This window comes from Cryptomeria japonica, chromosome 5 (genome assembly GCF_030272615.1).
Source record: "Cryptomeria japonica chromosome 5, Sugi_1.0, whole genome shotgun sequence".
Taxonomy (NCBI): Eukaryota; Viridiplantae; Streptophyta; class Pinopsida; order Cupressales; family Cupressaceae; genus Cryptomeria; species Cryptomeria japonica.
In genome coordinates, this window is record NC_081409.1 from 124,333,195 (window position 1) to 124,351,070 (window position 17,876).

At 34.3% G+C, this 17,876-nt stretch overlaps 1 protein-coding gene across 1 annotated transcript in view; it reads left to right on the forward strand.

Moving 5' to 3' along the window:
• Positions 1–16,846, forward strand: part of LOC131068387 (beta-galactosidase 1) — a 212,798-nt gene extending 195,952 nt beyond the window's left edge. Inside the window, exons 14-18 of the mRNA XM_058003566.2 lie at positions 8,304–8,413; positions 8,695–8,802; positions 10,206–10,307; positions 16,102–16,310; positions 16,480–16,846. Coding sequence (XP_057859549.2) covers positions 8,304–8,413; positions 8,695–8,802; positions 10,206–10,307; positions 16,102–16,310; positions 16,480–16,594 — 644 coding nt within the window. The 3' untranslated portion in view covers positions 16,595–16,846. The remainder of the gene's footprint in view (positions 1–8,303; positions 8,414–8,694; positions 8,803–10,205; positions 10,308–16,101; positions 16,311–16,479) is intronic.
• Positions 16,847–17,876: the final 1,030 nt, after the last annotated feature.

Sequence of the window (17,876 nt, forward strand, 5' to 3'; positions counted from 1 at the left end):
TGAATTTTGAAACAATGATACTTGAACTTGATATTATCATTTTAATATTTTGATGTTGAACTTGAAGTATATGATGCTATGATGGTATGAACTATGATCATGATGCTATGATTACAAGTTTATGGTGTTTTTGTTGTTTATATGATATTTTGTTGCATTCTAATCTTAATTCATGCTTATAGGCTGGTGTATATATATACACTAACGAACCCAAATCCTATTTCGAAATTTTGCCGTACCGGGCACCCGAACTTGAACCCGAACCCAAACCGGCAACTTAGACTTCAGCTTATATTTCTAGGTTCCAAGACAAAACCATGTTGGGGCAGTTCTGGGCACATTGAAGATTGCAGTCACTGTTATAGGTCAAGCCTGGTATACCTCCAGTCAGCCACTCAGAACAAGAAAATCCATTCCTACATCTCGGTTTGGACATACAGTTTTCTATTACAAGGTTGCAGGTTATTGATGATAGTTTAAATAGTGCTGGTATAAGTAAAATAGAAGATTAGTCACCAATAGTCTTCCCCAAAGAAGGTGACAGTCTGCAAGGAGGTTAAACAGGTTGGTGTTTGTTATTCTTGGTGCTGACAGTAACTCAACAGGTCTGAAATCATTACACCAGCTGCCTATATAAGTTGCAGTCATCCAATACTTCCTACAGTGTACTTTTATTCTTTGATAAAGTTTCAGCAATTGTAGGTTGATTTCAACAAAGTGCATGACAGTGTTCAATGGCTATTGCAACATGAAGTCATTTCAAGTATCCATGACTAAAATATTGCAAGTATTTGAAATATATCAAAAGGACCTAACAGGACTGATGAGATATAAGGATAAATCGGATTACAAATATTAGGAATTTCAAGATAAATTCAACAATCAAGGTTCCTTAGATGAAATATTGAAGGTACTTGTAATAGAGCATCCTAACAAAAGGGGTCTTCTAAACTACATAAGGTCAAGGAAAAAAGAGGAGAAAAGAAAATGTTCTTAGGAAAGCCTCGAGCTAAAGCCTTCAGTGCCAAAGACCAAACTTTATTCCAAGGAATCTCCTTATAGCCAACAAAAGAAGAGGTTTTCTATTGTAAGGAAGAATGATGACAGCAAGATTGAACTCAGAAGAAGAAATCTCTGTTTTTTTATGTAAAGGAACTTGGGAGCCTAACCACGGATGTGAGGATAAAGAAGTGAAGTTATTAGAGAAATAATTGGAAGTCAGAGGCCAAAAAAGAGAAGATGGAACATGAGGAAAATGAATAGTTGAGTTGCCTTGTAAATAATAAGTCAAAGGCAGATGAATGCATGTACTTGTCCAATGAGAAGAATGTTCCTAAACAAGAAGATTGTTAGATGGCCCTTCCAAATGTTTCAGTAGAGGAACATGTTGATTTTGAACCTGTTGAAAATTTCAAATCAGCAACTATTGGTAAACAATTTGGCCATAATTATGGTTATAGCTTAACTTTTGAAGATGTTGATGTATTTGAAGATAGCTCTTTAGATATAGGACAGCAGGAGGATTGGCTAAAATCAAATAATGGAAATAACTTCCAATATCCATTTTTTGACATGGATGCAAAGTTAATATTTGATAATCCACTTTTTGTGATGCATGCTGACAGCAATTGGGAATAACATCAAGAGTATAAAGTATAAACTCGTGGGATTAGAAGAACAATTTTCTCAGCATGGTTTGTTTCCTACTTTGGATCATAATGCTTGGATCATCATGACATGATAGTAAACTTTGTAGGATTGACACAAGGAAATAAGCACTATCATGATTTAGAGATTGGTTGTGCAAACATTATTTCTAGTGTTGATGCTTCAACAACCACCAAATGCTCTCTAGACGAAGTTCACGTGAATACTAGAATAGCACAACATAAGCAAGGTGGAGCTAATCCATTGTTGAGTATTTATTCAAGAGATCACCAGCCAAGTATATTGGAGAGTAGCGGTGTACCATAGAGGATAATGGGTCACAAATTTCAATTCAATGCTGCTATCATCATGCAATTTGCCATGGGATGAGTTCATTTGCATACATATAGGTAGATTGGAAAGATGGGTGTCATTTGGTAGGTGAGGGAGCTAAACTCTATAAGTATCACAAGGTGGTTCTCAATATTGATTCTATTGTCCTCCACATTTATAGCCCATTTCACACTTTCCTTGCAGCCATAGAAGGATATTTAGGCACATTGTGGAAGAGTTTCCAATTGATCGCCATTTTTTATGTTAGTGGTTTAACCTTGGAACAAATATAGGGCAGTGTAATATCCCGGATTTTTTTTTTTGTTTTTAAGATCAATAAGAATCATCAACCAACAGATAACCCATTAAGGTTAGAAAGCATAAACTCAAATCTTGCTGAAAAATGCAACCCTTCCACTTTCCGAAATGATAAAGTGAATACAATACTAGGCGGCAAGCAAGCCCCTTCCGCTTATCCAGCAAGAAAGCAAGAAACTTGGTAGTGAACCAGCCAAGAGAAACATACAGCAAACACAAATCACTCAACCGCAATATTTCAACGAAGGACTAAATTATAAAAACTCAACTCGACCGCTTATGCAGCGGGAGGACCATTACAACCAATCATCACTCGACGGCTTATGCAGTGGGAGGACGTTACCCGGGGACGCGTTCCCGACCTGAAAACCCCTGTCCTTGTCCCGGGGACGTTTCGGGGACTTGGGGACAGCTAGGGGATGTTTCCCCCTGTCCCCAAATTGCCCTGTATTTTGAGGGGACGTCCCCGAAACGGGGGGGACGCTTGCCCTAGCTCTGGGGGACGTCCATACATCCTGGGGACGGCTGGCGACGGCTGGGAAGTCCCCAATCCGTCCCGGGGACGGCCAGACGTCCCCCATATCTAAGCATACAGCAAACACAAATCACTCAACCGCAATATTTCAACGAAGGACTAAATTATAAAAACTCAACTCGATCGCTTATGCAGCGGGAGGACCATTACAACCAATCATCACTCGACGGCTTATGCAGCGGGAGGACGTTACCCGAGGACGCGTTCCCGACCTGAAAACCCCCGTCCTTGTCCCGGGGACGTTTCGGGGACTTGGGGACAGCTAGGGGATGTTTCCCCCTGTCCCCAAATTGCCCTGTATTTTGAGGGGACGTCCCCGAAACGGGGGGACGCTTGCCCTAGCTCTGGGGGACGTCCATACATCCCGGGGATGGCTGGCGACGGCTGGGAAGTCCCCAATCCGTCCCGGGGACGGCCAGACGTCCCCCATATCTAAGCCCCTTAAAAAAAATTTAAAAAATTTTAAAAGTTGTATTTTCAATTTTTTATTTAAATTTTCTAATATAGGCCCCTTATTAATTCAAATTGTTATTAAAAATAAAAAAAATTAAAAGATAACATTAATTAAATTTTAAATTTATTAATTTAATTCATAATTTTGACAATGAAACTATATGGCAGCAGTGTAGCCTTTGGGCATTTTGACACAGAGATTAGAAAATTGCCAAACTCGGCGAGTCAATAGAAAAATAACACCCAACGCCTTTATTAAAGAATAAGTTTTTTTGGCCTCGCGGGGCGCTGCCCCTCGACCCCACCCTGTATCGTGATAGGGAGCACGCAAGGGGCGTTGCCCCTTGACCCCACCTTGGGGGCGTGCCCCCAAACCCCTATTGAAAAATATGGGGGGAAACTGCGTCGATAGAAGTAGGGAAAATTTAACCTCCGAGTCTATTGATATGCATATTGACAATGTGAATGAATTGAAATTATGATTTATGAATGCATAATTGCATATTGTCTATCGAGTATTAACAATGTTGTATGTTCAAAATTTACATTCTAAAATGTTTTCAACTTTTCATAGTATCATACATATGCTATATCCATTTTTTATTGTTTTCATATGAATATAATGTATGTATGCATGCTTTATCCATGTTTTCATATGAACATTTAGAATTTTGAAATTTTCCTATATATTTTAAATTTTTCCTATATTTTATATAGCTGCCCCATTTGTCGTCCCCCGCCGTCCCCAAATTTGGCAAAAAAATTTGCCGTCCTGGAAACGCGTCCCGCTGTCCCCTGCCGTCCTCGTCCCGGAAAATCGGGGTAACTTTGCAATTTAACTGATATAGGCGGCAAGCCAGCCTCTTCCACTTTTCAGCGGGTTGAGAGTTTACAAGCCAAAATGGGTTAGTAGTACTACTACTTAACCTTACAATAATAGAGAGAGTGAGAGTAGAAGAGTAATGCTGAACATCAAAGATAATAAACATGAAACTCTACTAACATCAAAACTGCAGGCTGGAAATGCATAACCAGCAGCCTATGAACCCACTAAATCATTCATATCTCTCTCAATACTCACCTGATTCACCCAAAATCAGTCCTAAACCAACACTAGACCAGCAGCGATGAAAACAAACCAAAGGTGAGCTATCAAAACACCCTCATTTATTTGGCATGCATCCCAAGACACCATCTAAAACCCACACATAACTAGATAATTTCGATTTGCTCTAATAAATTCAATGCTCAATAAAATGTGCCACAAACTTACAGAATGAATCGCCAGTAGCAAGAAGGATGAATGAGCCGGTACCCAGAATGACTAGACACTCAGGTAGAGAGGTGTGATCGAAAATGTGCTTCAGCCACAGGTAAACCAGAAACACCAAAAATCGCTCCAGACACCAAAAAGACTAAGATACGCATTGAATGTATGGTAGATTACAGCACACAGCTAGGTACTATATTTCAAGTACGAAACTGGAAAGCACTAGGGAGCCGCACTCCGAAGCCTCAAAGTTCTGACGCCAATCCGACAGCATAACAATGCAAATTTTCAAGATGTCTAGAATGAGAGCCCAAGGCTCATATTTATAACTCCATGCCCTCCCAAATGCAAATGCAAATCGCGCCAAACTCCTCCAAATCCAATTTCATTTCACCTTATGTCTCCCCACTAACTTGGCGCCCACTTACCTTTACTAGGTAAGTTCGAACTTCCCATGGTGGCGTCATTTTTGCAAAATAAACATTATACCAAAGATGCCTTAATCCTCTAAATGTCCACCACAAATTCGTCCTCTGACTTAGGAGATAATCAAATGAATATTACTTCATTAATTTTCCCTAAGTCATCTCCACAATTAATCAGTAACTGCAAATATTTAAATATTAAACCTTTGACAAGGATATAATATTTAATTAAATTACTTGACTCCCATACTGATCATTAACAGAAACCAAGATGAAGCGGAGTGAGAAGACCAAAGAACTGGTGCAAGACCAAGACCCTGTCCACTGCTAAAAATAGAAACACTCCATACTGCCACTTACTAAAAATAGTAAGTCATGAACTACTGCTCCAAAAAGCATGATCTTCGCACCCAGTGACAGAGCATGGAAAGTTCAGTAGGATAGTATCATCAAAACAGCCAACCCCTGACTTACTAAAAATAGTAAGTTCTCGCCTCATCAATGTTTGAAACCCTAATTCTTCATTCCACATAGCCTACGAGTCTCAGAAATAGGCCAATGGACCACTAGAAGTACATCAACGAGAAGGGGACATTACAGGCAACACATTTCCAACTGGTTATGGCCAATATTCAAGGACTCCATAAGTAGAAATTAAAAAAATCAGGGGTTTCTCAATTTTTATCAACGGCATAGCGAAAACAAGGTAGAAGAAAGCTAATGTCTAGGGGATTTGTTACAAAATTGCAAAAGTTACTACAACTTAAGCTAGATATTTGAAGGTCCCAATTGTATGTGTGATGCAAAATAGCACATCAATCAAGAAGATTCACAAACTTCTTAGGCTAATTTAGGATCATGGAGTCACATTGGGTTTATCCAAGATCAATCAATGATTGAGTTGGCATTTCTTGAGGACAACCAATTTTGGGAAGGAAGGATTGTGATGTTTTGAATCCATTCCAAATTCTTGGAAGCTCCAAGATTTTTGGAGAATCCTAACTTTATTGAACAAGAATTCTCGAGTTCAAGAACTCGGGTTGAGTTCAATGGTATTTTTTAGATGCAATTTTGGCATTCTACTTTTCTATTTTGGCAAATTCTATTTTTCTATTTTTGAAAAGCTCCAATTTTCATTAAGCTCATCATATTAAGAGCTTAAGAGTATTTTCATATGGTCAGAATTCTTATTTGATTCATTTTAATTATTTTTGTAACTTTTGTTGGATGTGCAAAAAATAATTAGATAGTTGAATGTTACGTTGTCCAAAAGTAAAATTAAAAGATAACTTCTATTTAATTATTTAAAAAGGGACACATTAAGTGACTTAATAGTTCAAAAAGTAAAAAAATATAAAACCACTTAACAGAGCTAAAAGGTTCATTATTTAAAAAGTGATTTGTAAATATAACTTTTGGAAAGTTCCATAAGGGGTTATAAAAGGATTTTGAGGAGACTCGTTTCATTCATTCTTGGTGGTTCATTTTGGTGAGTTTGAGCTATTGTTCAACTATTCAACCTAGGATGAAAACCCTATGGTGAATATTGGTTCCGTGGACAAAAACCCACCTATCCAATCCTTGATGAATTCATCTAGAGTTCACAAGTGTGCATATTGATTAAGGATTGAAAAATATTGTGCTGAAGAATTATATATTTTACTAGGGGTTTCTTGCCCTTTTATTCCAACCGCACTATTGTTAAGAAAGGCACCAAGAAACTATGGTGTGGCTGGAATAAACGGGCAAGAAACCCTTGGTAAAAGATATAACTCTTCAACACAGCCTTCTTCAATCTTTCATCAATATGCACACTTGTGAACTCTAAATTAATTCACCAAGGATTGGCTAGGTGGGGTTTGGTCCATGAAATCAATATTTCTCTAGGGTTTTCATCCTAGGCTAAATAGCTAAACAATATCTTAGACTCACAAAGAGGGTTCTACCAAAATGAAAACCAAGAATGAATGAAATCAATCTCCTCAACCTCCTTTAATAACCCCATGGAACTTTCTAGAAGTACATTTAAAAATAAATTTTCAAATAATAATCCTTTAGGCTCCTTAATATTGTTTTACTTTTTGAACTCTTAAGCCACTTAATGTCTCCCTTTTTAAATAATTAAATATAAGTTGTCTTTTTATTTTACTTTTTGACAACCTAACATTTAACTATTTAATTATCTTTCACACATCTAGCCAAAGTTACAAAAAATATTAAATGGATCAAATATTTATTCTAACTATGCCAAAAAAACTCTTAAGCTATTAGGATGATGAACTTAATGAAAAATGAATATTTCCAAAAATAGAAAACTTATCCAAGAAGTCTGGAGAGCTAAAAGAATGTTGAAAATGCATCTAAAAAGTACCATTGGACTCAACCTGAATTTCTAAACTCACTATCACCATCAAAATTCTTGTTCGATAAAGTTGACATTCTCTAAAAATCTTAGAACTTTCCAAAAATGTTGGAATGGATAAAAAGAGAACATTTCAAGACATCTGAAAGCAATGCTTAAAGAGCATCACTTCAAACTTACTACATAACAAAGTGGACTTCAAGAAAGATACAAAGTTTCCAACTTCGATGTGACCCTTTCTTGAGAGCATAGGTAACAATTTGTGTGATGCCCTTGTTAACCAAATTTTCCCGCTTTTGAAAGATGCACCACCAATTACAACCTCCCATTCCACTTCATTATTAGTCCATTTGCCTAACCTATTTGATTATACCACATATTGATTTACAAAGAGTATATCTTGTCATAGCTTGACCTAGGTTTCCCAAAGAAAGCCCATCAAAGTTCAACTTCCACCAATCTTTCGAAGGGGGATCTTCGCAAATTGCTTTCGCTATTATTTTATCAATTACCAGATTAACAGGGAGAGTTAATCTTCTAATTAGTCATAGGTTTAACTTGTTAATGAATTGCATAACGTTTGTAGTTTCTGGTATTTTATTCATACATGAAATGGATTTTGTTTTTTATTGTTATAACTTAATTTAAAATAGTTTTTTTCATTCATTTCATTGTGAGAAATAATTCCCCTAAATGCTCAGTAGGAAAGATAAATAGCAATATTTGAAGTTCAGGAATTATTCTTTTAGGGTGTTCATGATGGATGATGGCTAGTTGTAAGTTGCTTGTACAATTTTTAACATTTGATGCTCTATAGGAAATTATGTTTGACAAGGACAAGTCATTGATAACATGGATGCTCGAGTTTGTAGTAGTCTATTAATCTTTTTCATGCCATATTTTGTTGCATGCAGGAAGTTTGAAATGCTAATGACAGGCTTATGAACTTATATGTTGCAGGAAGTGCACATGGAAATAAATCAAATCCTGGTTTCAGCCTCAATTTACATATTTCTCTTAGACCTGGCAAAAATGATATATCTTTGCTAAGTGTGATGGTTGGATTGCCGGTAAAGCTTTAAACTTATATTTAGGAATTTGAAGAAGACTTTGTGATTATGTTCTTACATGGGTGACAATTTTACTGAATATTTATTTGAAATTATATTTTTGATTATGCTTGTGGATAGTTTACTTTGAGTATGGTAGGGATTATGAGTTTTTCTTGGTAATATTCAATTTGCTGATTTGAAATGATTTATTTCCCACCATATGTCATACATTTGTTTTAAATGAACCCATGAAGGCATACTTACATGCTTGCTGAATCACCTATATTTTGATGTGAAAGGATTCGGGAGCATATTTTGAGCGAAAGACTGCAGGAATAAGCAGCGTCATGATCCAGGGGTTTAAAGGTGGTTCTCGAGACTACTCACAAGAGTTGTGGGCGTATCAGGTTTGTTTGCATGCCTATGATAAGTAGCTTCAGCAAATACAATTTGCGTTGTATATTGAAATGGAGAATATCTAGTTGAATGTATATCTGTAGGAATACTGGAGCAAAATGTTAAAAAGATTGGATATCTTTCTTTGACCCAGTATCACTTTAGTGAATGTTTTATTTTTTGCACTTCACAATTTCATCGTTATTGATTGTAGCCATAAAATTAATGGATGGAAAATGGCTTGCGGATTTAACATATTTGGAAATAATGTAGATACCTAAACGATCACCTGGTGATTTCAAATATTAATATGCTTTAAGAATTCTATTAAATATCAAATTTATTTTAATAGTACAATGTAAGATGTGTAACACTTGTTATATATGATTCGTGACAAATTAGGAAGGTTTGATGTCAACTGAAGTTTCTATAGGTCAGAATACAATTTGCAATTGATCAAGAGTCCCGTGATTCCATGTGACAAGAGAATAGAGCAAGGACCCCAAGAAGAGTTTTAGGATGGGCTTCCCTCTACTCCAATTTCTTATGCCATATTATCATCATCACTGAAGTAACAATGGTCTTTTGAAATTCCTTCAATTAATTCCTTTGCAACAATTACCACAACTGTTGTCCATACTCTTTGTCTGACATGAATTTCCTTTATAAAAGTATCTCCCATCTTGGTAGATTCAAACTATTCACCAAATGCTCAAAAATGAGACATTATAAGTGCAAACAAAAATGAGACATTATAAGTGCAAACATATATTTCCTTTCTTAGTGAGGCTATAGAAATAAAAATAAAATTAGATCTTCACTCGGAACTAAATGAAAATTTTCACTCCTTGATAGATCTTGTGAAAGAAACCAAAATTTGCAAACGTTTGAGTATAAGATTCTGAGGTTTGAAGTTGACTATATGATCTCCAATAGAGTTCCGTCCATTTCATGCAGTAATAGCACTCCTCATACAGTATCATTCAAGTACAGCATAAACTGAAATTGATAGTCTGAAGCAACCAAATTTATAGGACAAATCAAAATGATAATTTTTTCTTTACTCTAATCAATATTTTTTCAGCATTAAGCTCTTTACTTAACCCACAATGTCATTAGTCATTTGATTACAATGTATTTGGACTGAATTAATCAAAATATGTAATATAATAACTATGCACCATTACTTGCCTCTACCATGTTTCCAGTTATAAGATTTAGTTTTATTTTGATTTCGTTAGCAAATGGTGCAAAGATAATACAACAAAAGCACAAACATGTAAATATGTTTCCCTATAACATTAATTTGATATTCCATATTTGCCATAGTTTGGCAACTACATTTAGATGTAATGGGATAATATTTTTCTTTGGATTTGAATTTGAATCCTATTTTTAATGTGGAATTCTGCAGATTGGTTTAGTGGGAGAAAAGCAAAATATCTTTACTAAAAATGGATCACGTACTGTGAACTGGAATCCATCAATTTCTGATCAGCATTTGACGTGGTATAAGGTAATTTATTTTGGTATCAAACACCTATCTCAATGTTTTTTTTTCCTCCTAAGATCCCATAAAAGTGAATTCCATACAGAATCAGAGCCAAAAAAAATTAAGGGAATTTCATTCTGTGTATAGGTTGGCTTTGAAATTCAATAAAATTAAAAAACATGCATAAATGTGTATGTATGTGAACTTGTAATTGTAATGGTTATTTGACTGATTCAAAAATACATCTCATATTTTTCAAGTGGTAGTCTTGGGCAAATTTACGAAGATTTGTGGAAATCTTCTTTCTTTTTCTTTTCTGCATTTTGCATTTTTCAGGCCTTTGAATTCAGCAACATGACGGGTAGCCTATATCGTAACCCAAATTGATAAGTTCGTGATGTGAGCTTTCCAATGCATATATTAGCCTCTAATTCCAAGTAATAGACTAGGAATTGTTACCCCAACAAGTAGGGGTGCCAAAATTAAATAATTTTGACAAACACTAAAAGTTTTTTTTAATAAGCATGATCTTATTTGGATGATAGAAAGGAGAAGAATTAGAGAAAGAGAGAATTATGTTGTCATCAATGATAAAGAGGGAGATCGTTGGATTAGTTGGTATTGATGTCAAAGTCATATCAAAAAGGCTTTCATTGTGTAAGTACACTATCATTGGTGTATGGACGAGATTATTAGAAGTTTGTCATTTATGTCAAAGAAGATATCTAAGTATGTGGTGCCACAATGTAATTTTAAGACCAGCAACTCCTCTATAAGGCAAAAGATAGGCAAAAGATATATTTATAAAAAGAAGAATCTAATTATTATGTAGACATCTATTTATAATAAAGAAACATCTAATTATTAAGTTTATATTTAATTACGGTGGCAGCATATAAAATTGGAGATTAAAGAATATTAAACAATAAAATGATTTAAATTGTGTAGACCCCTTAATTTGGTGCATCCATAACAAGGACAAATTGAGGTTACGATGAGGCACATCTTTATAAGATATGTCTTTTAATAAAGCCTCCAACCATGTATTAGTAGGAGATGTGTGGGACATAAAGAAGGCAAGTTTCTAATTGAAATATCAAATGAAATAAAAAGGCAGCACTTGATTAGAATGAAGAAAAGATTTGAGAATTAGTTTTAACAAAAAGGACATATCTTCTAAAAGATGCATCCTTTCATGTGAAAAGAAGATATATGGAAGGTATAAAAAGAGATGAGCAGAAAAAGATTAAAAAAAATCTAAAAAGTGTTATCTTTCTAATTGCAAGCAGATTTTAGAAGGGTAAATAATTGTGTTATGTGAAGACCATCATACAAACACATGAGGAAGAGTCATGATTGTTTTGAAAAAACAACACTATGAGATCTAAGAGAAAGATTAGAGCAGCATATTAGAGCATGCTTTCAAGCATATTGGAGCAGATCTGAAGAAGATTTATAAGCAGATACTTGAAGGAGATTTAAATGTATAAACCAGCAATCTTGTGTGAAGAAGACATAACAGCAGATCTAAAGAAGATTCAAAGAGATTTATAAAGACAAAATCAAAATCAAAAGGTATGTGTAAGAAGTGATGTGTTGTTTAGAAAGAGTTATTTCCCTTTGCCAAAGATGTCTCCATTCATAGAATTATTGAAAATATAAAAGGCATTTGAGAAGTGATTAAAAGAAGTGTGAGGAATAAAAAGTATATATCATTTTTACACAGGCAGACCTGTAAAATGGGAAGATACAAAGAAGATCATCAAAGGAGTTCAAGGCAGATTTGTAAGAAGGATCATTGGCAGATTTGTAAGTAGAATCAATGACAGAATTGTAAGAAGAGTTTATGCAGATTTGAAAGGGAATTAAGGAAAAATCACTCAAACACTTAAAGAGAGCAAGGAGTAAATAAAGATAGAGATCTTTCAATTGACGAAGCATTTATGAGAGTAAGTATGAAAGACAAAATTATGAATGTGTAGTGATGACATGATAGATTAAGTGGGTCCCTATTTTGATAAGAATCGGCAAATACAAAGTAAATTTCTGATGTAGCAGACCCATTGATCATGTCTAAGATCCACAATGTGCGTAGCAATTTGAAGTTCACTTCACAGGTTGGGAATGCTGCAATATTGGTTGAAATTATATATATCAGCTAGTAGTCAAAACCCACTTCAGAAAAGAATTTCATATAAGATTTAATGCTATGGCACCTCAAAGATATTGACAAGACTAACAGATGACTAACATATGCTCTCTGTTGCACTATTGGTGGAGGGAAAATGTAGTACAAGGTAATTGGGTTGCTTGGATTCATCCAATGTGATCCAAAAGAGACCTATCAAATTGAAGCTCAGTCATGGAGATTCATAGCATGTTTCATAATTTTAAATTATTGGCACTCTTTTGCTCATAATGAATGCTATAAATATCTATGTAATATTCATTTAAAAAGATAGTTTTGTGGAGAGGAAAAATAGACTCCTTTGATAATCAAGCCTTACAATTGTGTAACTCCAGACTTTCATGCTGTGTGTGAATTGATATACAAAATAAAATATCGTCTTGTTGTGTTTATCTATGATTTTTGTCTACTATCTTCACGTTAACTAATGTTATGTTATTTTGCTGTCTTAGTTTATACATTGAATGTTAAACTATTGTAAAACCATAAAGATCCAACCACAAACAATCGTAGTTCTACAATAAAACATTCACCATACACAAATGAAGAAACCTAAGAACATGCAAATTAACAAATTGAAACAATGATACCATTCACATGCCAAATAAGTTTTGATCTACGTTGTCTCATATCTCCATTGATCTTGTTTGATATATTTGCTTTCAGATTTTGTATACGCGAGAGAGCTTAACAAAGAATGGATTGTGGTTGTGAAGTTGTTTGATCTCAAGAAGGTTGATTGATCACATAAAGTGTTAGATTGTTGATTAGGGTTGATAATGATGAGAGTATCCTCTTATATAGAAGACAACTTAGAAATAGGAGGATAAGATTAAGAGGTAAAAAGATGTAGTTAGGAAAAATAATAAAATAATGAAGGGGTAGGTTAAGGAAAATGAAATATCCCAGACCAATTTTTTTCAATTTTTCAATTACAAAGAGTAATGCAACACACATCCGTTAGGGTTAGCACTTAAACCAAAACGATACGGAAAACAACTCTAACCAAGAATGTACACCAAGATCCTAGGTTGGGCAAGGCGTGAGCATATGGTCAGAAGGTCTTAAAACATTCTGAAAGTAACTCTAACCAAGAATGTGCCCAAGATGGACTAACATATGGTTAGAGGATCTTTACAATTACAACTGCTGAAAGGAAAACTCGACACCAAGCATGTGCTTTCAAACCCAGGGTGGGAATGGAGCTACCATATGGCGGAGATGCTAAGAACTTAGAAATGGAATTAAATGTAAATAACAAGCATGAAATGAAAATGATAAGAAATGCTGCCAGTACTACTATTCAGCTTACAATATGATAGTAAATGCTTGCCAAGATCATAGGATTAAGACTATACAATGCTGTAACAATATAGAAGGATCTCCCGGGCTTAACAAAAATGATAAGTCCAAGAAATTCTACTCAAGGATCAATCTTAATATTCTGATTTATGACAGACCTGCACATGAAACGCTTAATCAGCAACACATGGAATCACTAAAATGCTCATTACTCTCTCAATACTAGTCCGAATGACCCAAAACCAAAAGCAATGGCTTCCTATGAAGGAGGCGACCCAACCAATACCAAGAAATCAAACATTAACCCAACAAATTATTTATCACGAACCCCAAGGCAATTCCTAGCAATGACGCCAAGCAAGAATGGCGATTCTTCTCTATAAAATAAAACAATTCATATTAGAATCTGCAAATTTGCACAAAGGAGCGCCCAGCCAAAACAAGAGGAAATATGCAATACCTAGAATGAATATGTTTTTATTTTGAAATATATGAGTGAAACTACAAATCTGCCCTGCTAACCGCGACTCCTGAAAATGAAATGAAATGCAAATAACTGAACTTCAAGCACAACTCAAGCTACAATGCAATCCCCACTACAAACTCTCACAACTACACTAAATCACCACGAGTTGCTATCTTTCAAGCAAGAAGCAATGCCAAGGCTAGGAGGCATTCATTCCTCGAAGCAACCCCAATACCATTCCGGCAGAGTAACATTACAATAGACATAAGATGCCAAATGAAGGGAAGAGGCCTCCATTTATAAGCTTAACAAGGGATCTCTAGAGGCTTCTAGAAAGTGCGCCCTAATTTCACATTTGAATTTTCCTCCAAGAGATGGCACCACTTTTAAAAGCTTAATTAACCTTTATTTTAATTCACTTCTCTTCATAAAGTTGGCACCCCTTTTCATAAGCAAGATTTTAGACCTTAGGAAATATTAAATCCCTTCCATGATGCGTCCACCCTTGAAGACCACCTTTTAAAACAACTTGAAGTGATGAAGCTAGGCCAAGGGGTCAACTTTAAAATATAACATTAAAACATAACATTATTTAAATGAAATGAACTTATCTCTCCAAAACATCCCAAGGCCAAAAGTGACAAAGCCAACTGAACCAACTGAAGAAGAGAACCAACTGTGTCGAAATAATCAGGACCACTGCCAGAAATAGAATTTACTAAAAATAGTAAATTCTAAAAAGTGCTCGGAACGCAAAGCCGGACATACCACTGCGAAGCCCTTTGAAAACCCAAAAAGAATCCGCGATCCAAGCTCTAATTCATGAGCAACAACAAACTTCAAAATTGGAAACCCTAATTTCACCCATTGAGTAGCCTACGGGTCTCCGAAATAGGCCATCGGCCAACTGAAACATTACGCCTGAGAAGGGGACATTACAGAAAATTAAGAAATAAATAACATGTGTCATAGAGTAAAAAAGATAATGAATAATTAAATAAATAAAGATTTATTCAATTAATACAAGAAGTGGTACCAATTAAATAAATATTTATTTAATTTAAGGAAAAGAATTTAAATAAATAAAAATATTTATTTAAATAGGGAAAGACTAGAAAAAGATAAATGAATTAGTTAAATAAATAAAAATTTATTTAATTAATAGAAAACTTAAGATAAAATAATTAAATAAATAAAATATTTATTTAATTAAGCTGGACAATTTTAGGTGTCTACGCATATTTTTGTGACTCTGCCTAATAGTTTAAGATTTTATTTATAGTTTTTCTTTCTCTTTCAACTTTGATTTGAATTCATTGAAGATCATATGAAGAACCAGCTTTTCAATTATGACAGCCATCTTGTGAATTGTGTCACATGTTCACAAGAGTTTCATGTTGGTACAGAGGCACATGAAAATGTGAATTTGAATATCAACGTATTGCATTGCAAGCATTGTAATCTATGAAGTTGTATTTAGTTCTGTTTAAAATTGTACAGTTTGTCTCCTCTTCTTTTGCTAACTGATATTTATCTAATTATGTTATCTTTGTGTCTGTAAATATTTCACAAACATATATTTTTTCTTGTGTAACTTCTACAGTCCATAATGTTAGTTTTATACTTCTAGCTCAAAACTGTGTGATACTTTTTATCATCAACATTTCAGATTATGCTACATCATCCATCATCTGAAAAAAATAATAAAAAAGAAATATTATAAAACCACATTTAACTTATAAATGGGGAGATATATATATGGATGGTTCTATGACAAGAGTATATTGATAGTGGGATTTTACACAAATGTTGGCAACTGCTTGGCATCTAATATCTTTTTGATGATATCTTGCGTCCTGCAGACAACAATAGATGCCCCGGAGGGAGATGGACCTATTTCTCTAGACCTAAGGAGTATGGGAAAGGGCCAAATTTGGATTAATGGAGAAAGCGTCGGACGTTATTGGATTATTTTCTTGGTTCCTCTTGGAGATTGTTCAACATGTGATTATCGAGGGAGTTGGAACTTGAAGAAGTGTGCAACAAATTGTGGACAACCTTCTCAAACATTGTAAGAAATCTCAAATGGTTTTTCTTGACTTTCCTATATGAACTTTTCTTGACTTTCCTATATGTCTGTTGGCTGCTCGCCTACCTCTTCGCCTCTAATTCTTAGCATAGACATGACGTTTATTCCAATTGTTTTATTGTACTAAAATCATTGCTGTACATGGGTTCAGGTACCACATCCCTCGATCATTGCTGCAGCCTACTGGGAACTTGTTAGTTTTGTTTGAGGAAGTAGGAGGCGAACCATCAAAAATATCTCTACTTACTGATCTAAAAAACTATTGACAGCAAATATTATATGGAGATTGCTAAGTGTATTCTCCAAAATTCGCAGACTTCATTTTTTAAGATTTCTCTTCAAACTTGGAGGAAAAAAAAGGGGCGTTTTCTTGCTAGACTTGAGTAACATGATTCTTTATGCTGATAGGCATAATTATACAATGGTAACAGGTTTTGAAAAACAAACACCAAGTCTGATGTAAATGCATTCTGTGTATTTTTTAAGATCTGAATAAAAATAATTTATTTTTATTTTTATTATTTTGCTAATTGTTTGGAAGACATTTTTAATTTTATTTTTTATGAGATTTGTTTAAGAAAAAGAGCAAATGGGTGCATATTTTACATATATTTTTTAAAATATAGGTATACCAGTTTGAATTGGATTATACCAAGGTTGATATTATGATCATTGTGAAAATATGCTTGGCATGATATTTCAGAACTAAAATGCTTGAGATAATTCTAAATGCTTAAATGGGTTTGAATTACTATTGATAATCCTCTTCAGAAATGGCTGTCATAGTGGAAAGACAAACATTACCCATAATTAGGGATCTAATAAATGAGTTTACAATATGATTACATTTCAATATACACTATTCACAATTGTAAGTTCATAATTGGACTTTGTAGACAATAGTCTTGGGCTATATTTTCATGTGACGTCCAAATCAGGTGCTTGTTATTTAGAATCGTTGATTCTAATCTATGAAATGAAAAAATTATGACATGCTATTTCAAAAATTATTTCCTCTACTGAATAGAAGTGGACCCTAAATTAACAAGATTTATTTACTCATACACACCTTTATTCCATAGAGCGCCTCATATTGTCCTTAGTGTTCTTCTTTCTCAATCGTACATTTATTTAAATATAATAATATATCTAATATAATAATTTAATATATGTTTTTCCATCTAATTAAATATTTAAATTAAAATTATAGTTTGATTACAACATAATTGTATTAACATTTTGTATACATTGGTCATTGGTCATATGATGTATTAATTGGAGCCTTAAAATAGAATGTTTACTATGGGATTATTTTATTTGGTGAAGGTAAGTGGTATAATGAAATGTGGAAAAAAAGAAAAAAAAAGGAAAAAAAAAGGGATTAAAATACAAATAAATTAATTATGAAAAAATGTTCACTATTTAGACATAAGAGAGTAGATATTAATAATCTTTTTTTTCTTCTTATGTTAAAAAACTAATAAAAGGGAAAAGTGATTGTAGGAATAGGGCGTGGAATCCTCATAAGATGGTTATCTTTAATTAAAT